Source organism: Alligator mississippiensis, chromosome 2 (assembly GCF_030867095.1).
Source record: "Alligator mississippiensis isolate rAllMis1 chromosome 2, rAllMis1, whole genome shotgun sequence".
Taxonomy (NCBI): domain Eukaryota; kingdom Metazoa; phylum Chordata; order Crocodylia; family Alligatoridae; genus Alligator; species Alligator mississippiensis.
In genome coordinates this window covers 197,183,543-197,210,303 of record NC_081825.1, presented here as the reverse complement: position 1 = coordinate 197,210,303, position 26,761 = coordinate 197,183,543, and the positions used below count along the sequence as shown (strand labels likewise).

Here is a 26,761-nt window from a genome sequence, read left to right as displayed (position 1 = left end):
ACATCATTTCAAGCCAAAATATTGAAATAGACTTTTGTTTTTTCATTTATTTTTCTTCCCTGAGCCAGGAGCATGTTGCATGAAACTGCATTTTTCTGGGTGAATAATGAGTTCATCTGAAAAAGTTTGCCCCGGATCTATTGAGAAATCCAGTTCTTCTCTAGAGTAGTTCCAGTGATTTCTCTGTTAACACCAAAGAAGAATTTGGCTTGAACTCCTTTTCAGTAGAAAGCTTATACCAGAGTATTTGGCCCTAGGCTTTGTCATTTGGGTAGTACCATGCCACCTTTTTCTTCTACTCAGCTTGGACTTCTTGTTTCTATCCTTAATATTGCAGGTAAATGTAGCAGTGTCCTCTTTTTGGATTTAATTAGGCATGGATCATTCCACATTATTATGGATCGTGGGAAAAAGATGGATTTTTTTTTCTGATCAGGGCTTTGGACATCATACAAACTAATGTAATAGCATTCATTTTTACAGGAAACTGTATGTTTAACCACTGTCTAATTTATTTGAGTATTTCTAAAGTCTGTTAATCCATTCTGAAATGCCTCATTCACCCACACTTGAATCCTGGGTTTAAAAGGAATTTTATTGCAGCCCATTTAACCGTGAGTAAGTAAAAGGTCATTTTGCAAAGCTGATTCATTACAATAATCGTTGTAACAAGAACAAGAGCTGTGGAATTTTTTTTAAATCCCAGATTTACAAATAATGGTATTTATGTGCAATAGATATTGTTTTTATTAGTGCAAAAGCCATCCAGTTAGTTAGCCTTCCAATTCTAAAGTTCTCCCTTACCATTTTTAACTTTAGATTAGTGATTCTCAGGTGGTGTGGGTCCCTGTGGTGGCTTGGAATCCTTTCAGTGGTGCCACAGGGTGCAAGGCAGAAACTGTCATTCAGTGCAGGGGGGAAAAGTGGCCCATCTCCCTCCTGCTGCCAAGCAGTTTTTGTTGCAGCCACCCAGAGTGCCTACTGCACCAGGCTGCCATGCAGCTCCATCACCACCGCCTCTGGGCTGCCCTCCGTGGTAGCGGTGAGCAGCCACAAGGCAGACCCCACAGTGAGGGGAATGTGGGGTCAGAAATGCATGCACTGGTCCTGGATCACCCCAGCCCCACTGGAAGGAGCCACCCCAGCCCCACTGCGTGCCCAGGTTTGGTTTTTAGTATATAATTTGGGTTTTTTTCTGGTTCCAAGATGGTAAACTTCCTTCCCAAAAGGAGTACTTCCAAGGGCAAGGGGAGGGACCACCAGTGGCAAAGGTCAGAGGATAGGGGCGGGATTTCCAGTCCCAAGATGGCAACCAGGGGACGGGGCGCTTGTCAAGGGGCGGGTCCACCCTTGCAGCCATCGGCAGCTCACCATACCTCATTAAGCAGCGCTCCCGACAAAATAATTGCCTGCCCCTGTGTCATGGTCTTTCTGAGTTCTTTGCAACAGAAGAACTGCTTTACTATTTTTTTCCATAGTAAAAAAATGAATGAAAATTAAGAGCTAGCATGTTGCTAGGGGTGCCTTGAGTCTATTGAGTTATGACTTGAGAGTAAAAAAATTGAAAACCACTGTATTAGATTAATCTTGTTCAGTGTATGTCACCAGAACATTTTTGCTCCCTTAACTGAAGATGTCTTCTCCATATAGCTCATGGATTTGCTATGACGATACAGTATGTACAGTTAGATTCCACTTGTATGAGGTAATCTGTGGCTGCCAATTGAAACATTCTCTAACAGCAGCAGTTTTTCAAATTTCAGACTAAAACAATGCTAAAACATTCACTCTTGTGCTTACATAGATGACTAAATCGTAAAAACTTCAGTATCTTACATTACTTAATTTTTAGTACATGTCTTTTATATATAGATATAGATATATAGTGTGTATATATAGTGTAACATACATTATATATATGTTCTCTATGCAAAAACCAATGTAATGCAATTGGAAATAAAGCACTTCACATTTAACAATGTAGAAATAAGGCTGAAGACCCAATATAGTCTTTGCTTTCTTATGCTAAAGGAGAGAGTATAGTCTAATGCAGTGGTGGGCAATTATTTGGGCTGGAGGACCCCTGAATGTTGGTGAGCTTTTGAGGGCTGGGGGAGGAGGGCAGGGAGATACCAGTTGATCCTATCTGGCTTGCCAGCTACTTCCAAGAGCCTGAGGAAGAAGGGCTGTGCCCTGCGCTGCTCCTCGCTGCTGCACCTATGGCCAAGCCAGGCTACACAGTGCACAGACTCCTCTGCTCCCCTGCATCAATTCCCCCCCCACACCTGGCTTCCTGTTGGCACTGTGCAGTCCTGGTACTATGGCTGCCAACAGCTAGGACTGCGTGGGATGGGGCACAGTGCAGCCCGCTGAGTGGTTGTCCTGCCCAAGCACCCACCACAATCAGCCACTGCTGCTACGCTATACTGGGAAAGTCAGGGGTGGCTTCCCCAGGCTGAGTCCCCCTTCCTCCCCCTCTCCCCATTGACCAGCATGAACTTATTGCAGTGGGTGGGTGAGATGGCTTCTCAGTGTGCTGTTTCACGCCCCATCCCATGGGGGCCCAGCTGCTGGCAGTTGCGGTGCCAGAACTGAGCAGTTGCAGTGCCAACAGGGAGCTGGGTTGAAGGGGAAATAATGTGGGGTGGGTGGGGGGAGAGGCTGGAGAAGCCCATGCCCTCCACTACACAGAAACACCTCCACTGCTCTTCAACCTCATGGCCCAGCCTGGCCCCATCTGTAGCAGAGTGGAACAGTGCAGGGAGCAGCCTTCCCTCCTCAGGCTGGCTCCTGGTGGTGGCTGGTGGGATGAATAGGATCAGTTGACAGGTCAGATACAGCCTGCGGACCATATTTTGCCCCTGGTCTAAATGGCTAGAACCTGGAAGTGGGAGTCAAGTGAGTAGATTCTAAATAAGGCTTTCTCGTAGACTTGCTGCTTTTCCATGCATCAGTTTCTTTATCAGAAAACAGAGACAATGTTCCTTATCTCTTGTAAAATGCTTTGAGAGATTTTTATTAATAGTAATGAAACATGCTACATATTGATATAGTTAGTAGAATTACCATATTTCCAGTTTCAAAAAAGCAGACACCTGTTGGAGAGGGGGGAGTAATATGATTGTTGTGGTGCAGTGATATTCCTGTGCCCTGCCTTTGCCCCTCACTCTCGAGCCCCACACCCCCTAGTCCAGCTGCTGCCCCTCAGTCTTGACTGACAGTACCCACCCCCGACCATGTTGGTGCCCCCACGTTCCCTACCCACAATTAGGGGTGTGTGAAGCTTTGGTCACCGATTCAATTTGGAAAATATTTGGCCTGAGTCGGAGGCTGAATCACTGAATCTGAATTGAATCGGGAGATCAAAAAACCCTCCAAATCGATTCAGAAAAGGTTTGGAGAAAGATTCGGAGATTCAGAAGGCAGTCTTTCAGGGGAACAGAAACTGAGAAGGGGAAGGGGGGGAGGGGAACTGACACCTGTATCTGGCCAGTGACTGTGATCTTTCCCTGAGTCCCCTTTCAATCACAGTGCTCTGCGGGAGGGACGTAGAAACAACACGTAAGCCTCTGTTTGCAGCCTTTCTGTCCCTTTTGTGAGCTGTTTCTGCCTGAGCACCGGGGAGGCCCTCTGTTACAGGCTACCATCCCTGGTGGTTTCATCCCGCTGTGCCTTAAAACTCACACAAAGTCACGTCATGAGTTTTGCTTGTCAGCACCTTGAGGTGCAGTTTCCCAGAAACCCCTGTACCTATCTGCTTGAAACTTGGCAGGTTTCATGGCCTCAGCAGGGGCTACCATCATTGAAATCTGCCAAAAAATGCCAATGTTGTAAGTAGTTCAGTGATTTCCCATTATAGTCTATGTCCGAATCTCTCCGAATTGGCGCTGAATCTTCTGAAGCCAATTTAGCCGAATTGATTCGGGACAGCGTTCAGAATCTCCAAATTGAATTGCTGTCGTCCAAATTGGCTGAATCCGAATCAAATACTTCCCTATTCGTGCAGGCCTACCCACAATCCCCTGCCTTCCCTGGTATCCCTCACTCCCAAAACACAGCACCCCCAGCCCTGCCAGTGTCCCTCACTCCCAACCCACAACCCCCTATTCCCCCCAGCCCTGCAGCATCTCCTGGCTACCCCACCCCTACAAGCAAGGGCACTAACCCCAGTCTGCCAGCCAGGCCACACAGCTCCTTGCTTAACCCCACCCCTTTCCCATCCTGGGCAGGTACGGTCCCCCACCCTGCTGCAGCCCCAGCACCTGGACAGCTTCCCCCAGTACACCTTCCCCTGGCGCATGCACATGCGCGTGCAACCCCCCCCCCCAGAGAGTCCCCAAGCCCTGGCCCTCCAACCCCCTCCCCCCCATAGACTTACCTGTATCTAGCTGCCAGGGCTTCTCCCACCCCCCTGCCTGGCTGTATGCCTGCCATGTGCGTGTGTGCATGCAGACGCATGTGATGTCCCTGCCTTCAATTGCCCCCTCCCCTGTTCCCCCCAGCTCTAAACAGCTTCTTGCTAGGGCAAGCCAGAAAGTGCCGGGGAAAACTTAAATGCTGAGCAGAGCAAAATCCCAGGCATTTGTTGATATTTTTAAAAACTGCCCAGATGGAAATGGGAGGACCCAAAAAGAGGACATGTCCAGAAAACCCCGGATGTATGGTAATCCTATAATTAGAAGTTGACAATTTGTGCAGTACATAATGCAAATTGAATTTCTCATGCAACTTTACACATAAGTTTAATAGCAGCCTACACATGAAAACAAGTTTGAAGAAGATCAGTTTAAAAGCAATATATATTCATAGATTCATAGATTGTTAGGGGCTGGAAGGGACCTTGTAGATCATTGGGTCCAGTCCTCCTGCACTAGGCAGGAAAGACAACTGGGGTCAAGTGACCCCAGTGAGGTGCCTGTCCAGACTCCTTTTGAAGATTTCTAGGGTAGGTGACTGCACCACCACTGGAGGGAGTTTATTCCACAGTCTGGACACAGTCAAAAACACAAAAAATGTATTTTTAAAATTGAATTTCCTGGAGCTTGGGACCTTCTTTAATTTTAGAAGATCTTGATTTAGGTATGGTCCCGTCTTTAAGATGGTTGTGAGTGGAGAATAGGCCTGAGTTGAGATTGCACAAAGTTCTAAACCACATTGTTGATAGATTTGATTTTGGATTAAAATATTTCCATTTGCTGACTTTCAGAACTTCTCAGATGGATGAAATTTTATCCAAATTTTATCCAAATGTGTTTGTTTTCTGTGACATAGCATAGGACTCTCAGAGATGCATAGTCATTCTGAGTTTCCTGAGCAGAGGATGTTGCATTCCACAGGTGCTGAAAAAATAATGGCTACTACTGGAATATTGGAAAACAGCATTTATCCCTAGAGCACAACATTTGGTTCTGAAGTTCAAGCACTATAAAATTCATAGTTTATGGTCTAGGTTTAGATGTTGGGGATAATGCAATGCTTTGATTTTAATTTATATTTAATGAATTAAAGGTCTGACTCTTTTCATGCTTTACTAACTCTAATGCTTTGTGGAGAATATCAATTTTAGACAAATTAAAACAGAAATAAATATGTAATTAGTGAGGAGAATGAACTTTTACAGATGACCTGGAAGAGGCAATATGAATAATGAGAGAAACTAAAATATGCTCTTCCCTTTGTCTCTTTTTTTACATTTTCTATTCTTTTATATAGGCCTGAGATGTTATTCATTCTTTGCTCCTCTGATCAGGGACCAAAGAGAAAAGGTAGCATGTAATAAAGTTGAAGTATCTGTCATTTAAAGGTGGTGTGCTGTGAACAGTTGCTCAATGTTATTTCTTTCACTCTGTGAGAGATTGCTATGGATTTATAAAACCTACTGATATTCTTTAATGTGCCTTGCTTTATATATCAATAAATTTTCCACAGCTGTGGATGCTCAGAAGCAAGTCTTGTGAAATCTTTGCATTTTATAAGAGAAAAATCCGTAGACATCATAGCCAAGATCTACTCCAAATGCTTCCAGCTGCAGTCAGAGGGATGACTCATGCTGAAAGCTGAGGAGCTTTTCTATGAGTGTTTTACTCAGTTCACATGATTTTTTTTTTTTTTATTTTACATTCCTGTCTGTTTTTCTTTTTCTTAAAAAAATGTGAAGGAGATTCACCCAAGGAAAACCCGTATGAGGATGTGGAACTAAAAGGCCGTCACGCAAGTCGAAAATCCCAGCAGCTATCTGAGAATTCCCTAGATTCTTTGCACAGGATGTGGACTCCCCAGGACAGGAAGTACACAACACCTGCCCAGGTAATTCGGTACTTTTTAGATCATAAGTCTTTGTTTCTTACTGTGATTTAAGTCTTTTCAAAACTTTTGCAAGAGAACCATCTACAGCATAAGAGGAACAGTGGCTGTACCTAGCGGAGAAAGGAAAACAAGTGAATTAAACACATTAAATAGTTGCTACAAACACTTTAACAGCCTCACTCTAGATACTCTTCAGCACTAATTTATTGTAAAGGCTGATTGCTATTTGGAACTGTTTTCATGTAGTTCCATTCAGAACGTACCCTGGTTTTGGAAAGGAAATGCAGACTTGTTTTGTCCTCTATCTTGTCTTTATGTTTATAACGTGAGGCCTGCTTCATAGAAAGGTAATTTGTTATCTTAAACTGTTTCTACTTCCAATTGTAAAAATCTAAATGTAATGTTTAATTGCACAGTGCCAGGGGAAAGGGCAAAACACAGTTTTTAAAAAGAAAGAAAATGAAAGGAAAGTGGGAATGCATAAGTCTCATACTGCTTCAGCTAGGTTGTGTGCACTATCCACAGCAAAATGGAAAGACCTGGAAGTCTGAGGGTTTGCATTTTGCTGTGAATTTAGCACTTTGTGTGAAAGTTGTGAAATGAAATGAAATACCTTTTTGTTTAGCAGAGAATCATTGGGCATGTCTACATGTGCAGCGGACTGCGCAGTTGTTACTGAGCAGTCATTTAGTACTTACTTTAGTACTTGCTTAAGCACATACTAAATGACTGCACAGTAACCAGCATTACTACGCAGTCCCATCACTGCACAGTTATTTTTAGCTGCTGCTGCAGAGTAGCAATGAGTTACTGCACCGTAGCTCGTTGCCGCCACCCTAGCAATGAGCTATGGTGCAGTATCTTGTTGCTATGGCAATATAGCATCTCATGTAGATGTACCCATTGTGTCCTAAAGCAAATACACAGTTCCATTTGGAGGAAGACATTTTTTAATTGAATCAAACACAATGGTCTCCGGCTAAAGAAAGTGCAGAGGCTGGACAGAGGCTAAGGCATGAGCACCTCCATCTTCCTATTTGCACATTGGATGATTTAAGCTAATTTGACAGTCAGGGCCCATTCTGGCCTGGGTCCCTTGTCAGTTGCCCTAGTTGCTTGTCCCTAAAATTAGCTTTTCCCTCCACTGATACTCATTTTTCTGCATGGGACAGGGAATTAACATCAGATTCTGTCACTATTTTATTGTCTTTTTACTGAGATATAAAACAAACATGCAGTGACAGTAGGTCAGCTGTGAGCCTGTGTAATTCTCCAGTGAGCAGAAGTAGCAAAGTCACCATTTCCTGGTGAACAGCAACTCTGTCTACCATTCATCACTCAGCTTTTCCAGCCTCAGTACTATTGATGGTATTCCCTTAAAATTGTGCTTTATGATAAACAAGATGGAAGGGATCAGGAGGTCAGCAAGCTTTGGAAAGTCATCTCCCAGCTGAATTCCTCTTGCTAAAATAAAGGACACTGAGGATTTTCCTGGCACTAGGGCTTGTGGTAAGCAGCAACCTCAGAAACACTGGCCTGTGGTCCTCTGGAAACCCACTGTTTTTGTGGTCTTCTCTCTTCTCATTTGTTATTATAATAATTGGAGTATTCAAATAAGAAATAAACTTTTTATTGATGACAATGTTTCTTCTTATAGTGAATAAAATCTGTAGTAATATTTATAAATTTCACTTAATAGACCTTCCATTCAATTTAATATGAGTTAGATCAGGCTCTAGATTAGTTCCCCCTTTTTGCCATGTCTTTAATTTCTGTGAGAGAAAAAAAACATGTCAATGATTTTTGTTTGTGCAGCTGCCTTCGAAGCCCAGCAGCCAATCATTGCGCATTGGAAACTGGTCAGAGAGAAAGAGCCATCGCTTACCACGTTTACCCAAAAGACACAGCCATGATGACATGCTGCTTCTGGCTCAGCTTGGTATACCTTCATCACCCTCCAGTCTGAATGATGACAGTCTGAGTACCACGAGTGAGCTGCTGTCCACACGCAGGGCCAGAAGGATCCCTAAGGTAATGGCACCTTTACTCTAGTTGCAGCTAAGCATCAGTCAGAAAGGTCCATATGCAGATTTTAGCAAAAGTTCTGGAATTGACTCAGTGGGACCAGATCCTCACAGCCACTCTAGCAGTGCAAAGAAGCCCTAAACCTGGCTTAACTTTCCCCTAATTCATGCTCTCAGCATTGAGGAATGCTTTAGTGATGTGGTAATGCAGTAGTAGTTGCTGTTTCACTCCTCCTTCTGCCTAGGGGTCTGGCTGAAGAAAAGGAGATGGCCAGGTTAATCCCAGCTCCTAGAATGGCCCCTTGGGACTAGCATAAATTAGAACAGCCTCCAGGGTTCTCTAACTAGGAGTCTAGTTAGACTGGGACTCCCAGATAGTTAGACTAGTCTAGTCTAGTTAGACTAGTCTAGTCTAGTCTAGTTAGACTGTACCTCCCAGATAGACTAGACTAGTTGGTCTAGTCTATCTGGGAGGTACAGATTCACCCTAATCCAAAGGCAACACAGGTGGCAAAGTTCTTGCTTTGCTTGGAAACAAGTCTTCTGCAGGGCACAGCAGAAAGATGCGCAAAGATCTCCACATTGGAGATTTTACCATCTGCACAGGATTTAGCCATCCATTTAAGTCTGTTTTTCCCCAGAACTGGAAATTTGGGGTCCAGACTGAAGCACCTAGGAACCCCAGGGAGTGGAGGGCTTTCTCTTTTATGCACCATCTGGCTGCATGCTACAGCACAGAAACAGAGTTTCCCACCCTTGGAGTGGGATGACTCTATGCTGCTCTCATAGAGGCAAATAGGACCCAAAGGCTTGAGCAGCTCTTTGCCAGAGTGACCTAGCTTGGTCATGTAAAGAGAATCTCTACTATTAAAAAAAACCATGTTTTTCTACTCTGAGCAAGAGAATGGTAGTGTGCTCATCTCAGTGGTTTGATCCATTGCTATGTATTATGTGCCGTATGCATCTGAAACTGTTTTTTCCTCTCTTATTTATGGTAACTGTTCCCAAGGAAATCACCATTGACCTAATACGGTTCCCATTGTTTACTCATAGCCTGTCTGGTCCTGATAAACTCATTATCTCTAGATTTGAACTGAAAAATGAGTTAAATTTGAACTGTTTCAGCAAAAAAATGAATGTCAAATTTAAAGTAGGATGTGAAATAACTGTCTGTCACAATAGAGGCAAAAGGAGAGAGTTGCCAACACATTTATTTTTATTCTGTGAACAAAGCTAGCTTTTACTGTACATTCAGCTTTTTCCTGTTCTATTAAAGAGTGCTTTTAAAACTTCAGCTATAAATACTGTATAGAAAGAAAAGAAAGATTTTTTTTTTATATTCTTGTCCTTTAGTCTGAAATTCTGCCTAAGCAGAAAGAACTGAAATTAAGGCAATTAATCCTATATCCTTAAATAATTATGTTAGGCCCTGATATTGATACCTTTACTCTCACCTAGTGTAATACTTTACTGTTCAAGTACTTCCAATAACTGGATTTAGCTATTAGTCAGTTTGAATAAAACTTGAAGAATTTGGCTTTTAAGTTTGTATGTCATTTCTGAATTTGTTCCTCTGATTTAAAAATCTCAAGGAGCCTTTACATGTGCTCTGGGGGGAGGGACGACGGGAGCCACTCTAATTAAAGCACTTGTAGTGTCTCGTGTATTCAGTGTCCCGCACTTCAAAATGGCAAGCTTTAGAGCACCCCTGCTGCCATTTTGGATTGTGGGGACACTGAATACATAAGACACTGAGGTTGCTTGAGTGTACTAATAAGCTGTAATTACAACATGTTGAAGCAGCCGTCCCACACATCTACAGGCACCCTCCTTTTTAGTGATGTGTATTTTATTAAAATTGCTATTATATTTGGTATACTTTATCAAAAAGTTCTACCTGCTAGAATAATATGATTACTGGTGAATCTGGGCTTTCATTAAAAGAATAGTTTATTATTAGCCTTCACAGTTGCAAAGAATATCTCAAAAATGTGACGTTCTAAACCAGTGATTCTCAACTAGGGAGCATGCTGGGGTACCATGAGATCCTTTTAAGGATGCCATGCAATAAACCCAGAGATTTCAGATAGAAATCCATAATGTCAACACATTCTGATCTGTTGTGGTCTTTCTGAATTCCCTGCAACAGAGGAATTGCTTTAGTATTTTTCCACAGTCAAAACATGAGTTAAGGCTAAGAGCTGGCATTTTCTGAGTCTAAGGTGCCTTGAGACTAAAAAGGCTGAGAACCACTGCCCTAAAGGCTCCAAAACTAGGAGGCAAATCTAAAGAACTTGATTTTTTTACATTGTTAAACACACCATTTTGAAGTGAGTCCTATGATTTCAGGGAGACCTGGTTGGTGTTTTTTGAATAATTGTGGTTGGTGATCCAGGGGACCCATGTGAAATAAAATCAGGAGACTGCTCCACATGCTTATGAGACAGAATTTGGGCTTCTCTCTTCTTTTCTTTGTTCCCCTCTCTTTCCTCCTTTTGTTTCTCTGGTTTAAAGAGTCTCTACCAACTTGACAACCATATCTCCATCTGCATGTTGTGGGTTTCTAGGAGGCTAGAACTGAAATAGGTGTGAGGGAAAAGATTTATATGTCTCTTTTTAGTATCTTTGCTTTGCAATTGACAGCCCTTTGGGGTGAGCGAGTTTTGCTGTTCTGTCCCTGTTTTCACTCAGAGCAGCTTGAAGGGACCTTGGTTTAACTGTGTCCCACTGAAACTAGACAGATAGCAGGCAGTCAAGTGCACTCTGAAGAAGGGAGGAGGAAGAGGTGAAAAGGGGGTAAAAGAGGTGTTGTTATTGCCCATTCAGTAGTCCCTTTAAATATCAGCACAGGTGGTGGGGGAGCAGTCTTACCATTATTATTTACCATCTTTTCTTTATTAGAAAAAAAGTTTGTAACATTTTTTTCACTCAAAATTCAGGACACATTGTCTTTGTCTTTATTTAAAAGGTGCTCAATCCCAAACGAGTATTTAGAAATTAGACCATTTAAAGAATACCACATTGACAGAGTCCTTTGAACCCATCCCCCACCTCCTGGTGTTAATAAAGAGGGTATGTGCTAGCAGGGCTTGTTGGTAGGAGGCCTTGCTTTAGACCAGAATTTGTGAATTCAAATCCTGCTCAGGACATCTGCTTATATTTGGTACTGGTGTGCCTGGATAGCATTGCATTATCAGAGACACTGGACCTCAGATGGGACATTAAATGGAGTAGTATTTGCTGTAAGTAGTATTTGCTTTGGCTTACTAAGTGAAAGCTAATGAACACTTGAATCTATTTGACTAGACTAAGGGGAAATGGCAGTAAAACCACTCTTGATAAACCACCTCAAATGCCCCAGGCTGAGTCAGCAGTAGCTCTGTGCAGAACGGCTGCTGGCTTTGCACACCACACACAGGACTTGGGGCTGTAGAGTTATTTGGGAACCTTTGTATCAGTTTCCATAGGTTCTGGATCAGGCCATGAGGCCCAGATTTTTAACAGGATTTAATGAGATGTTAGGTCTCAGTCTTTTAAATCACGCAATACTGCGTGCACCAAAGCTGACATAACCATAACTCTGAGCCAGACCATTGTGTGACTCATCATGGTAAAGCACCTTGAGCTGCCTTTAGTCAGGAAGATCCATGAAAGAAAATGAGTAATTGCAACACACCCCCTCACTGCTGACCTTGGCACGCCTGATTCACTGCCTCCGCACGTCGTTTGCCCCATATCTGGGTGAGATTTCCTGAAATTGCTGTACAGTAGCAGCCAAGCTCTCTAACACCATTTGTGGGTGTACAGCTTCCAGGCCAATATAGCCAGGAGCAAGACAACAAGCAGAGCAGGTTTCAGTTCATCTGAATGGTAGGGTGAGCAGCTCTAAAAGGGAAACACTAAATACCTGTGTAATTTAGACAAGCAGTATCTTGACTATAGGTTAAGGTTGTATCCCAAGCTCATGATCACACCAGCATAAATGAATACAGCTACTGTGAGCTTACGCTTGTGTAACCAAAAGCCAAAATCAAAAGATGACAACAATGTTTACCACCTAAACTAGGTAGTTATTTCATGATATGTCATTCATGACAAAGCAGGGATAGTGTGATCTCTCTAGCTAACTGTGTGTAGGGGCCTGGTGACTGCTGTGTTACAGATTATTCTCTGTTACTGGCCTCTTGTGTGGCTTTGAGCAAATTACTTAATCGCACCCTTGCCTATTTCCTTACCTATACAGTGACGTAATACTAACTTGTACAAATCACATTGAAATTCTACATTGAAAACTACTATGGAAATTCAACATATTGTTATTGACTCTTGGGCTATTGTGATGATGAATTGCTTAATATTAATAACCAAGTTGAAGTTTTGTAAAGTGCTGTGTAAGTGCTGATTATGAATTCCACTTTCTATGTCAAAGTTTCTGAACACCAGTTTTCTGAATAGTAGTATCAGCTCGGGTGCATGTTTTGCAGTTAGCACATGTCTCAGTTGTGCTGGGAACAAGGCTGACTTTCTGATAAATAGTTATTTTCAAGATTAGCCCTTTTGAGGAAGAAGCAGTAAGTGTGGCTGACCACGGGTTAAAATTCCACTTTGATGGTATGTGGCAAACTGGAAGCTGACTTCAAAAAGCTTCAGTAAGTGAGGATAAGATTGTAGAAAACAAATGTAGCTCAAGTGAAGACTACTACTACTACTACTACTATGAATAATAATAATAATCCCCAAACCAAAAAACACCAGTATAGTCCAAATTCAGTAGTGGATTCAAGAACAGTGCAAGGGGAGTATGGCCCTCCTCCCCGCAACACATGCACATACACTTTGGCTGTGCTGCACGTGTGCAGTGAGCTTTGAGCTCACTGTATGGTCAGTGCGGGCTCCTGCCAGAGCTCTGTGTGAGCAGTGAGCTTTGAGCTCACCTGCTGATCATGCTGAGGTCTGACTGGAGCACCTGCTTTTGCATGGCTCCGGAGCCCATGGGGTAAATCCTACTGCTTTTTGCCCTTTCCCTCCTGCCTCTTCCCTGCTGAATTCAGTAGAGGATAGGAGGAAAAGAGTGGCAGTGCTCACCCCCTGGGTTCCTGAGCTATATGAGTGCTCTGGCCAGACCCTGTGCTGAGTGTTCACGTGTGACACACCTAAAGAGCAGTGTGACCATGCGCTGCACTCCTTTGGATTCTCCCCTATCCAGATCCTCTGCTGATGTATATGAGTGGAGCTACACTGATTTATGCCACCTCTGTTTCTGATTCTGTATCTCAAAATTAGGGCCCAATTCTGCAATGCTTAAGCGAACAGACTAAGACTCCAGTTCTGATAGGTAAGTACCTAGGTGTCAAGAGGACAATTTGTGTGCTTCAAATTAGCCATGTTTTAAGGACCTTCCTGTGTTGAGGCATAAGACGGTGGGAGTTTGCCCAGGTGAGGACCATAGAATCTGCATAATAGATAATGCAGACAGCGAGAGAAACAATGGGGTTGGAGGGGAGCAAGGGAGCAAAAGAGAGGGAGGGAGAAAGAAGTAGGGGAGAGAGTTGTGTAAGGTAACATTTTCTAAAGCCACTCAGGAGCTTTTATCTCATTGGGCTTAGATTCTTGATCACTTTTTTAAATCAGAAAATGGGTTCCTAGGTCAATTTAGGCATTTTTTTTTTTTTTTTAATGACACACACATTAAGGGAAACAGGGATATTTTCAGTGGAAACTCAAATGCAGGTGGAGTGTCACTGTGGTAGAGAGAATGGAGAGGCATTTCCAGCTGGTAGGGACTGCAGCGGACAAAGCTCTCACACCATTAAGTGGAACAACAGAGAGAACTAATTGTATAGGCATAAACAATATCTTGAGAGAGAAATGTTTATTTTCATTATCTATTAATCTTGTTTTGCAGCTTGTACAACGGATCAATTCCATATATAGTGCGAAAAGAGGGAAAAAGCGATTGAAGAAGCTTTCAATGTCCAATATTGAGACAGCATCACTGCGAGGTATAACACTGACCTCTTGGGCTAAATAAGCCTATACAGTTTGTTGGGTCAGGGATTGTTATCTCACCTCCTGCAGAGATTCCCTTCTTTGATCCACAGGACACATGTCCAGGGATCTCCTGCACTCATTTTATATGCTGGTTTTCATTAATGTCTGTGTCCAAAGGAAAATGGACTGTGTTAAAATTAAATTAGGTTGTATGGCAATGTCTATCATACCTATCCCCACGGCTGGCAAAACGCATCAGTCCAGCCCACCTCTTAAAACAGGGGTGGCCACCCTGTGGTATGTGCCAGAAGTGCCACAGGCAGCCTCTGCATGTGGTACCTGGCAGATAGAGGAAAGGACAGACAGCACAGTGGCAGGTAGGGCCGGGAACAGAAAGTGGAGCAGTGGATTGGGCAGGGAGGACATGATAGGGAGCACAGTTCAGGGTAGCAGATTGGGCCAGGGAAAGGGATAAGATTGGCACTCAGGGCGGGTGCAGGGCTGCTTAGTGGCCTGCCTGCCAAAAAGTTTGGCCCTCACGGTCTTAACTTCTGCATTTTGTATCTCCAGCTGCACAGAATACATAGACTTGACCTTGACATTAATTCATGTTTTTTCCTGATTCAAAACTGTGACTTTATTTTTGTAGTTTGCAAACTGCACCACCAAGAAAAGCTGGCCTTTTCAGGAAAAAACAAACAAACAAAACTGTTTTTAGATATTTATATTTGCAGAGAGAAGTAATTCAGAAAACTTCCATTTTCTCTTCATTTTGTGGTATATTCAGGGGTGGATACTTGCTGACTTGTGTTACCACATGTATATAGCTGAAGCATTATGAAGTTAATACAAATACTCTTCACAAATATAGCTTGTCACTTTTCATACTGTTCATATTCCATGCTGCTGATTTGTCAAATCAAGACTTTACACAAAGTCCCCCAGGCCTCTCCTGGAACGCCCTTATGCCGTGCAGCTGTCTTGCAACAATGTAAAGGCTAAAAACAAGAGGGACTGGAATCAGTTTTCAAAATGATGCATGCAGCCCCGGTTTAACACACCTGAGGAGTCATTGCTAATAAACTTTGCTGTGGTACAAGACTTTGCACTTAAAGCTAAGCTGTGCTCTAAACCTCAAGCATCAGAATAAATCCATTGTAAGGACCCCATCTTTTACAGATGACCACTTATTCCATGAGGTTTTAAACTCCAGGGGAGAGCATGCCAAATGCAGGGCTGATGGTGAGACATGATTATTTTCCCAATCTCACCGAAGTGAATAAAGTAGTCATTTGATTTTGTTTTGCTTTAACAGACCCCTCTTTTATTTCTTTTGCAGATGAGAACAGTGAGAGTGAGAGTGACTCAGATGACAGGTTTAAAGGTGAGGGCTCATGTCTGCATTAGCTTCCAGCCACAGTCATGCCTGCCTTGCCCATTAAAATAAACACTCCCGTCACTGCAAGTCGTTCCTGTCAGAATTTGACTTCTTCTCTAAATCAGTGTTTCTCAACCTGTGGGTTGCGACCCAAAAGTGGGTTGCAAGAATATATGAGGGGGCTGCGAACAAACTTTAAAGGAGAATCCACTTTTAAAGGAGAAAAATGAAGGAAATGATGGCTTTTCCCTTGAAGGCTGGCAGAGTTCCAGCCTGCAGGGGGCTGCTTGGGGTTCCCCATACCTCCCACATACACACCTTGTGCCCCACATGCTGGGGGGCTGGGGCATGAGGGCAGGGGGCAGCAGGTTGGGAGTGAGGGGCATGGTGTTGGGACTGGCCACTTATGTTTACAAATGGATCCTGATACAAAAAAGGTTGAGAACCACATTGCTCTAAATTATATTGAATTTGCTGCCCCATAGCTTCTCTTGGCTACTTTCAAAATGATGGGTCATGAATATGGCATAAAGACTGGAAACTGAGGGTAGGATGAAGTGTGAGGATCTAACTGGGATTTGAGACTGGAGAATCTACTGAACATAAAGAGGAGTGGTAGGTGTGAGACTGGGCATTGTTAGCTCTGCATATGCTGGCATTTTCCCGATTGACACCAAAGGCTTGCTTAGAAGGTTGTATGTAGATATAAGTCTACAAACTTCAAATAGTAAAAACTTTTTTTAAGCTGTGCAGCAAGGAAGTTAGCGTAGCCCCAGCAGACACACTGCTTGGTTCCAGTCAGAGGAGTGCTGAAATTCAGACAAAACTATAAAAAGGAAGAAAAACAGAGTTTGAGAGCTTTTATTGTCTGTAGCAGCAACTGTTTCTCTTTTTTAAAAAGCCCACATTAATGGTGATCAAGTAGAACAGGCGTGCAGAATTGTGGTTCTGAGGTGAGGGTGGACTTACGGAGGGCTGTGTTTTTATCTATAATAAGGCTGGAGCCACATTGGGTGCCATCCCTTTTCTGCTCTTTTGGGAGAAATGAGCAGGATTCTGACTGGACAAATTCAGTTGAAAAAAGCTCTTTCTGTTCCAGATGTTGGTGATGGGTCTTTGCTTTACATGGTCAAAAACAAATGCTTCCCTTTGTCCATAATCACTTTTTGTCTCAAAGTGTGGACTCAATATAACCTACCCCTGGTCCCAAGCAACTTCCACATGGACAAGGGAGAGAGAGCATTTTCAGCACAGATCAGCCACTAATAGTAAAAAAGCTTTCACAGAGCGCTGAATGTATTCTACAAATGTATTCACTGGCATGATTCAGCTGGACCATTCACTTTTTGGCCTAATGGTCCAGACGAGGAGTCTGGGGCTTGTCTATGGGGTGGATTGAATCCTGCCTGCCAGTATCAGGTCCTGGGGCCTCGTGCTGTGTCAGCCTACCAGAATTGAGCTCCAGAAGTTGTGCATTGCCTCTGCCAGCTGAAATCAGGTTCTGGGACTCTGCGCCAATTTGGCCTGCCAGGTTAGGGCTCTGGGGGTTGCACACTACTTCCACCTGGTCCCATGTGCCAGGATCAGGCGTGTGGCATCCCTGCTGTAAACCATTAACTGTGCTCTGAATAGTGGAAGAAAATGGGAGGGTTGGCTGTCTGTGTGTGAGTGTCATGACTGTTTCAGGGTTCAGAGCGGGCTCCTGCTCATGATTTGCATTTTTTGCTAAGGCTATGCAACCATAAGGCACTGCAGGTTTTGCACTGTGAAAGTAGCTGAATCATGCCAGTGCCCCTTGTATTATATCAAAATTACCATTATTGTGTTCAGTGATGGCCCAATGATCAGCCCCTGCCTCACCACCCCATGCACTAGATTGACTAGACTAGACTAGATCCCAGCTGGATCCAGTCTGCAGATGGATTGAGCAGCAGCCCAAGGGGAAAAAAGATGGGGCACCACTGTCTTAGATATGCTCAAGTGCTGCAGACCCCACAGGGGAACACAACCAGCCTTTGGTTTACATGAAATATCTTGGTAATAATCGGTGCCCGTGGGTCAGGAACTGCAGGAAACCTTGCTAATAGTTTTATTGGGGCTGCAGCACAAACCTGTATTAAAGTTTAACTGGTTGTAGAGTTGGCCCTTAATAATACGTTGCATGTCTAATTCTGATCTGATTAGCTGCCCTAATAAGTATGCCAACCCCATTGTTTCAAGTGAAATTGTGAACATACAGATGGGAGCAGCTGAACCTGGTAAGTGAAGAAAAAAACAGATCTTTGGCAAGGGTAAAGTTATGAGCTGCTAATGATTCTACTAGCTTAGTGTTGCATTGCTTCAGTACTTGGAGAAGGTTTTGATTTATGGATGGAATTAATAAGAGAGATCAGTGCACAAATGCCTACATTTAAAGGGGAACACGTTTGGAGCAGTGTTTTTGGCAGGTTGAAAGTCCTTTGTGAATTACCATAGCTTACTTGTCTATTCCCAGATAATGATCTTTCCTTCTCTCTTCTTAATTGTCAGCTCACACCCAGCGTCTAGTTCACATCCAGTCAATGCTGAAGAGGGCTCCTAGTTATCGGACGCTGGAACTGGAGTTGATTGAATGGCAGGAGCGGGAGCTGTTTGAGTATTTTGTGGTGGTTTCCCTGAAAAAGAAACCCTTGAAGAATACTTATCTCCCAGAAGTGTCTTATCAATTTCCCAAGGTAACATAGCAACGTATCTTGTTTGCAGAGGGTAATTTTAAACCCATCTTGAGATGGCTTTGGCTAAGCTCAATGAAGTGGGCAAATGGGACAGTTAGGTGGTGTTTTGAAGGTCTGGGTCATGAGGCCTGGTTTTGGGAAATGTATCCAGTGTGGACAGAAAAAAATGTGAGGCCTTTTCAAAAATATTTTTCATATTTTACAGAATCTCATTTTTCCAGAATTAAAGTATAACTTAAACGCAAGCACTGAATTTATGAGTTTCAATTCAGTATCTAAACATTTAGCAGGCATTTTTACTCAGATCTGGCCACAGGATCTAAATATGGCCTGATCCAAAGCCCTAGAAATCAGTTTGAAAGATTGTGGATTGTGCCCCTAGAGTGGAAATGAAATTGAAATTTGTTTTGAGTTACATTTGAAAGTGCTAAAGTACAATGACTAGGGAAGGACATTAGGTTGCTGAGAGATAATGCAGCTTCAGTCCAGGTTACAAAATGTTAGTAATGACAATTTCTATTGAAGTAGCTGCTAGCTGTCCCCATCATGAAGCAGGGCCTGGTCTGTTAGACAGTGTACAAATAAAGTCTAAACAGATGGCTCTTGCCCCAAAGGACTTGTTAGAAAACCTGTTGCTTGAGAGTATTTGTGATTGGCTGGCTTTATCTGGATACATGTGAATCATTTCCTTTCTACTACAGCTAGAAAGACCCACTAAGCAAGTGCGTGAAGCAGAGGAGCGTCTCAAAGCCATCCCCCAGTTCTGCTTTCCTGATGCCAAGGATTGGGCCCCAGTATCAGAATACAACAGGTAAAGCCTCCTGTGTGCATTTTCCACCAAGTGCTCTGGATGCCTGGGCTGAGTGACAGAATTGCCCTGGCCCAAGTAAGAAAGCAGAAGTTTGATTCTCAGCCATTTCAAACTTGTACAGATGTATTTGCTTTTTTGTTTTGTTCTGTTTATGTTCCATAATATTGTTCTCCTTTGTTCTGCTTGATTCTCAGTCCTGTGCGGTTTGGGAAGGGAGCTGGAGAGTTGACCACAGCTCCAAGTTCCAATACAGAAATGAAGGGCTAGGCCTGATTCTTACTGCCCAGCACCTTGTGTTTTCCTCAGGAAAAAGCAAATGCAATGTTTGTAAAGCACTGCAGGCTAGAACTGCAGCTGCTTTGAGTCTGCATGGGTTTCAGTTGGGCTCTGCTTCTCTGTGCCGGCTGAGGAAGTGGTAGAATCCAAGGGAGGACCAGGTCCTCAGTCCCCTCTTCTTCCAGAGGGAACCTTCAACATGTCTCTATCCCTTTCTCCTGCTCCACAGTTAGCAAACAGGTGGATGGATAAGAGCAAATAATTCAAAATGTTAATTTGAAACAGATATTCAACATGCTGACGGGAAATATGCGTCAATGAAATGAGACGTGTTGTGGAGTGTGCCTTTGAGTCGTCTGACTGTGCTGCAACACCAAGCTAGCATTGTGGCAGCACAATCCTTAAGTGAATTACTGAAGGCAAAACAAATGGATTGGGTGTTTCATGGGCTTGCATGGCACAAAACACATACGCAGTAGAGCTGTGCAAAATTTTGGTGGCAGGGCTCCAAACGAAAAGCAGGGCTTCAAAACGAAATAGGCTATTCGAAACGTTTCAGAAATTTTCCAAAATGATTTGGATGTTTCCGAAACGTTTCGGATGTTTCAGAGGCAAGCTTGCAGGGAAAGAGGGAAGGGAAGGACTGCTCTGATATTAACATCTGTAGCTGGCCAGTGACAACAATCTGTCCCTGAGGGTCCCTTCCAACCCCACTGCTGGGGAATTGAACAGGGAGCTGGGAAATCGAACTGGGGGCTGGGGAATCAAACAGGGAGCTGGGGAATTGAACCAGGGGCTGGGGAAGGTCCCTGAACATTCCCCCAGTTCCCGGTTGGATTCCCCAGTTCTCTGATCGCTTCCCCCAGCTCTTCCCGGGGAGCACGGGCTCCCAGATGATGTGGCTACCGATGTCAGCTGGTGATAGAGCTGGCTCTGGGCTATTTCCCCAGCTGGCAGCGACAGTCTGCTGAAACCCTGCACCCACATCTGGGGCCCACGCCCCCTGGGAAGAGCTGGGGGAATGATCAGAGAGGTGCGGATTGAACTGGGAGCTCTGGCTGACTGCTGGAGCTGCCCCAGCTCCCAGGCAGTGCATGGTGCCCTGAAGAGCCACGCTGACTTGCACGATACTGCAGCTGCCACATGGGTGTCAGGCCGTGGGGGCAATTCCCACTGCTCCCCACTGCCCTGTGCTGCATGGGGGGGCTCTGCCACAAACCCTCAGAGGCCCTAATCGCTGCTGTCAAAGCTGGTGAGTGCAGGGCCTTTTTAAACTCCGTGCTCACCGGCTGTGGAGCATGTAGATGACAGCATGCTGATGGTGCCAGCACCCAAATCTGCCTGGCACAGCTTGTGTTGAGTGCCAGGAAGAACCCAGTGCTGGCAGTGGCCCCAGCAGGCAGCGGCAGCCTGCTGTCATCCTGCATGCAGTTCCGGGGGCCTGTGGCGCCCAGAGGGCTGCAGGGCTGTGCCAGACTCCTCCCAGGGGGAGCGGGCCCCCAGGTCTGCGTATGGGATGTCAACAGGCTGCCACCAAGTGATAACGTTTGCTTTGAACAGTTTGAGGTGCAGTTTCACAAAAACCCCTGCACCTACCTCCTTGAAACATGGCAGGCTTCATGCCCGCAGCAGGGGCTACCATTCCTGCAGTTTTTACCCCGCTCTGCCTTCACATTTACACGTCATGAATTTTGCTTTGAAGTGCAGTTTACCAGAAACTGCTGCACCTATCTCCTTGAAACATAGCAGGCTTCATGGCCTCAGAAGGGGCTAGCATTCCTGCAAGTTTCATCTGAATCAGGCAAGAAATGACAAAGTATAAGCAGTTTTGTGATTCCCCATTATAGCCTATGGCCAAAACACCATTGAAATTCTGAAACAGCTCCAAAACAGTTTTGGCCGAAATGAAATGGGACAGTGATTCGAAACACCGAAACAAATCACTGCCTCTGAAACGGCAAATCCAAAATGAAACACAGCCATTCAGACAACCCTATGAAACATCGAAATGAAACACTGTCCCTCCAAAATGCCAAATCCAAAAACGAAATGCAGGTGTTTCGCATGATGTATTCTGTATTGTTTGGCTATATCATTCAGTGCTTGCTAGCACCTAAATTATGAGAGATTAAAAACACTGAAGGAGCATTAAACTACTGTGTGGGCACTGTCTGTACAAGCTTCCACTAGTTCTGCTAACAACATTGTGCAGATCCTTATTATTGTGTGATCCTAGACAGATTTCTGATTAGCCCATGTTTGTGAAATGTACATGGCTGATGTTTTCTGTAATTATACAGACCATGGTAATTCAGCACAAACACAAAAGTGTTTCAGCAAGCTTGAAAAAATGATCATGAATGCCTGTCAGCCCAGGCACAAATCCATTCACCTACCCCTTTTCCTTTATGATAATTATTGTTTTAAAAAATTATGATGTTTAATTTGGTCTGCCATAAAATATTATTTGCCTTGGCATACAAGTGAGTGGAATTTTGCAGGATTGTGCTGTTCCCAGTTCATAAGATGATCAGTGTCCCTTGGGTGCAGTGTTTGTGTGTGTGTACTTTAAATGAGAACTTTTGGTGGAAGAAGAAAGGAGAAAAAAACCCAGCCTGGATATAACTGCAGATATGGGACAAAATACCAGTTGATTTTGGTCCTGATTCCCCTGTTCACTGCAAAAGCAGTTTTGTGTAGATGCGACTTGAGGCCCATATGCTTTTGTAGGCCGGTGGCCAAATCCTCCAGTGAAGTATAGGGCCTCATGCAGCATTGTTGCTGGGTTTTGGTCCTAAGGTTGGGATCCATAATCCATGCCAGTGTGCCCTGATACAAGGTGGATCATCTGCTGGTATTGAACTGGCTTAGAAGCTCCTTATCATGGCTTCTAGTATAGAGGGCACAGACAGATTAAAACAGATGTGGCTTGGATACCTCAGTAGTGCAAAAATTTCCAGCTAGGGTTTCAGATTGCTGAAGCCTTTGAAACCCAGATAAATTCAAGCATACTTGGCACACAGTAGCCTCAGCATCAAGGAGTGTGAAGTGAAGTTTATGCTGTATAATTACCTCTCCAAAACTTGTGCTATTATTCTTGGGCGGTGGCCAAGGACCTAGTTCTAATTCTTTGAACCTATCTTATACGGTTTAGAAGGGAACAATCTGGTAGATATTCTTCCCCACCAACATGATTCATTCAAAAAAGTAACAGCTGGGTAATAATGCTGCGCCCACTTTGAAAGACTGTCTTCTAAGTACCCAGGCTACTTCAAACTCATCAGTCTCCTGATTGAAAAGAGGGCAGAAGAAAAGTCTTGCTATAACAATAACAACATGTGGGGTGGTGTCTGTTACAGTGAGACCTTCTCTTTCATGCTGACTGGAGAAGATGGCAGCAGAAGGTTTGGTTATTGCAGAAGATTACTAGTAAGTACATCACTTTCAGTTCTTTCCAAGTACAAAAGTCTGTTGCGTGTCTTCATTCCAGGGTGGCACTTACTCTGTGCAAAAATGTGGCATTACCACAGTCTTGGGACAGGAGCAAATCTTTTGTGGGTTTCATGGAAAACTATCACACTGAAAGTTTTGAAATCTAAGAAGTTCAGATACAACAAGAACTGACTTGAATCTTGGTCTGCGTCAAACTGAAATAAATCCTTTAGGAGGGTCATAGAACTATGTGAAACTTTGGATGCAGTAGAGGACAGCAGGGGGAAAGCTGGAGGGAGTGAACGTGTGGGTAAATTAATGGTACACCTAAAAGCTAAACTACCCTTATTGGAACAGGCAAATGCAATAAACTTGGGGGCCAGCAGCACAGCTCAATTACTTCTAATGTTTACCACCACTGGAAAATAAATAATAGATAACATTGGCAAAGCTTCCTTGGAAAAAGTGAGCTAGAATGATATTATGGAAAATATTCTCTCCACCAAATAAAGGGAGTATAAAAGTAACAAATTTATGAAAATATCAGTGAGCTTTATGTCTTGCTTAGATCTTACCTTTGATTGTGGAAGTTCAAGACAGAAGTTCCTGGATCAAGTTTTCACTTAATATGCCCAAATGTGGATACAGAAACGAATATTTAATTAACTGGCCAATAGGTTTAATTCTAACATTTTACTCATTCATGCACTATGAGGAGAAATTTGTAAACTACATAAAATCCATTGGGCAAAAAATACTAGGAGGAAACTTTGAATAGCATGTGCTTTCACTTGTTACCAGAAAGAGATTAGCATCCCAGGACAATGGCATGTAGGATAAACAGACTGGCAATATGCTACATTTAATATGTTTGACCACCAGAAGGAGAAATAGAAGTTGAAGAAAAACAAACTTCACAAATAACTGCAGGTGAAATCAGTTGTGAAAGATTCAGACTTATCTTTTCAAAAATTAGTTCATTCATTTACTCATTCCTAGAATAAAATGTGGGAAAATACCTTTAGAACTTCTGGAAAAATATATGGGAAAGATGTGGAGGAAGACTGCTCTGATTATGAGACTAAATGTCATAGTTTGCTTTTTTTTTAACTTTTTTTTTTTATTCAGGCAAATGTAGAAACAAAACTCCAACACTGGAGTAGTACACAGGAATTGCATGAGGTAGGGGTTATTGCACATTTACAAAGGAAATAATATACAACAATTCATCATTTGTATGATCAATATAATGTTTACATACGGTAATATTCAAACAATCTTGCTAAAGACACTGGCTTACTGGTGAATATATAATATATGTATTAGCTGGAACTGCCTCCACTTCATAAAGCATATCTAGGTTATGTCTGGTCTACTTAATATAGCTACAGTACTGTTTTGGTCCCTATATATTCTTTTATTCATTCTTGCCCTAATTTCATTTACTAAAGTTCCCACTCTCCCATTATTTACCTAGTGCAGTTTTCCTCCCATAAATATCCTAGCTTGAGAGATGAATTTTTGAGCGAGGTAAAGCTCAGACAGTATCATTTTGGAGCAGTAAAGAGGTCACTCACCACTGAGATTTTACAGTAGTGATTCTTAACCAGGGCATTGCAGCATCCTGGAATGCCAAGAGACCATTTTATGGGTGCAATGGGATGCCATACAATAGTTGCTCTGTTAGGTGTGCAAATACCTACACAATTCACAAGGTAAACCCAGAGATTTCCAATAAGGATCTATAGGCTAGGGACAGAAATTATACACACAAACTGGTATAAGTGGGCAGAAACCGGTTCAAATCTGTAACACAACAGAAGTTCAGTGCACATAAACTACTTTCAATAGGGCTGAAACTGGTTTAAGATACCCCTGGATGGATGTAGTATCAGACTTCACTGGTAAAATCAGTTTATTGAACTTCCATCACAGATCCCCTCCAGAGTCAAGTTAACTCACAGTTCCCCAGCATCCTAGGATGCTTTGCACCTCCCCCACAAACTCCCCCACACAGGGTGGGCAGGCTAGCCTTGGCCTAAGGTGTCTGCTCCAGCCAAGCATGGAGGTGTGCTCTAGTGCCCCCTGGCTTCTGGGCTGGCCACTGCATGCACGTGACTGCATTTCCAGAATCAGAAGTGAATGTCTGTTCACTTGCTTACCAGTTCAATCTATGCAGTTTAGACTAACCTGCAAAGATTGAATTGATTCAGCCTCAGGCTTTTTGACTATCTGTACTTAGTCATAGTGTCAAAAACCTTCTGACCTATTGTGGTCTTTTTGGGTTCTTTGCAGCAGGAGAATTTCTTGTATTTTTCCATAGTAAAAAAAATTAGTGAAAACTAAGAGCTGGCATTTTCCAAGGGGTGCCCTGAGTCTAAAAAGGTTGAGAACCAGTGCTTTACAGACTGGAGTTAAGTGATAGTGCTGTTGAAGAGGTGAGAATAAAATGGGTTGGTAAAGACATGCTTAAATGTTTTTAAGAGGTTATGTATGTACTATAAGGGGATCTGTTGGGGTTACTAATGACAGTGGGCCTGCACAGATGCTCTTAAATGAGATTTTAATATGACAATGACTGAACGCACAATATAAATGCTGGAAAAGGTAACATGGGTTGGGATTTTCGAAATCTCTCAGCACTGGCCTCGGTCCTTCTACTGAAGCAGATAATCAAAGTAGGAATGGTCTGTGCAATGCACTTTTGAAAAGTTGTACAGCCTTGAGCAATATAAAATTGGAATAACAAAGACTTTTAGTGTCTACAAGAATCATTTTCCTAGTAAGTCTATGGAGACACTATAGAATGAGGACATTAGTAGATACTGCCCATATGAATAACCAGATTATTTAAAATATAGGTACATCAGAAGGTGTGTGCAGTGATCCTTCTTGGATCATGGGAAGGAAAGAAGAAACAGATTGAAGATCTAACAGTATCAGATAAGAAGATGAGAAGGAAAAGTGACTGGCAACATGTTGATTTGGCCTGTTCCGCCTGGCTCTTGGATATAGGGCTGGATTAGCTACTGTGATCTCTGTGCTCAGCAGACATAGCACTGGCATAACTGGCCTTGGGGGGTAGCTTCACTGAGAGAAACTTCTCCTTAGCTAGGAAGATCTGATGGAGGAACTTCTACACAGATCGCTTCAGTGTTGCTAACACAGCAGAGAAGGGAGTGATGTCTGCAGGGAGTTCAGCCACCCCCTTGTTCTTGTGGCTGTTTATAGGCGGTGGAAATCAGAGTATCCTTTTGGCTGTTCTTACTTGGGGCATGGGGGAAGGAGCCTGCCTAGGGCTGCAGTGGGGTCAGAGCAAAGCTGCGTTTGGAGCCATTCCTAACCTGTGCAGATTGGCTGCCATCCAGCCATTACACAAAATGTTTTAGAAAATTGAAGTGAATGTAGGAAAGTGAGTAAAGAAATCCTGTCCCCCATGAAGTCATTGCAGATCACTGCAAGGCAAATAATGCACTATGCTCCAGGGGTACAGTGTGACACAGGTGACTGCACCAACTTAGAGGGATGCAGAATTTCAGAAGCTGCAAGGGACATTTGCAACACTTCCTTGGCAGCAGCAGAGGTCCTGACATGATTGCACTGAGAATCTGCTATAACATGCCATGTAGAGCTGTAAGACAAACTGAAAGTGTTATAAACCAGTATGCTTTCTGGCAGTAGTTCTCAACCTTTTTAGGCTCCAGACACCCCTCCATAACTTTTGTGAATTGAGCTGCACCCCATTTCAAAAATGAATTTATATACTATAGAGTTAACCTTGTTGTAGAGGGACCAGGCAGTGGAGACAAGGGAGCAGCAAGGCAGAGAG

General features: G+C 43.3%; 1 protein-coding gene across 5 annotated transcripts in view; it reads left to right on the top strand.

Moving 5' to 3' along the window:
• The window catches only part of DENND2B (DENN domain containing 2B), a 299,081-nt gene that overhangs the window by 206,917 nt on the left and 65,403 nt on the right, over positions 1–26,761 (top strand). For all 5 annotated transcript variants that reach the window (XM_059722659.1, XM_059722660.1, XM_059722661.1 and 2 more), the window contains 7 exons: positions 6,158–6,306; positions 8,122–8,337; positions 14,236–14,332; positions 15,661–15,705; positions 18,229–18,413; positions 19,115–19,224; positions 22,860–22,929. In XM_059722659.1, coding sequence (XP_059578642.1) covers positions 6,158–6,306; positions 8,122–8,337; positions 14,236–14,332; positions 15,661–15,705; positions 18,229–18,413; positions 19,115–19,224; positions 22,860–22,929 — 872 coding nt within the window. The remainder of the gene's footprint in view (positions 1–6,157; positions 6,307–8,121; positions 8,338–14,235; positions 14,333–15,660; positions 15,706–18,228; positions 18,414–19,114; positions 19,225–22,859; positions 22,930–26,761) is intronic.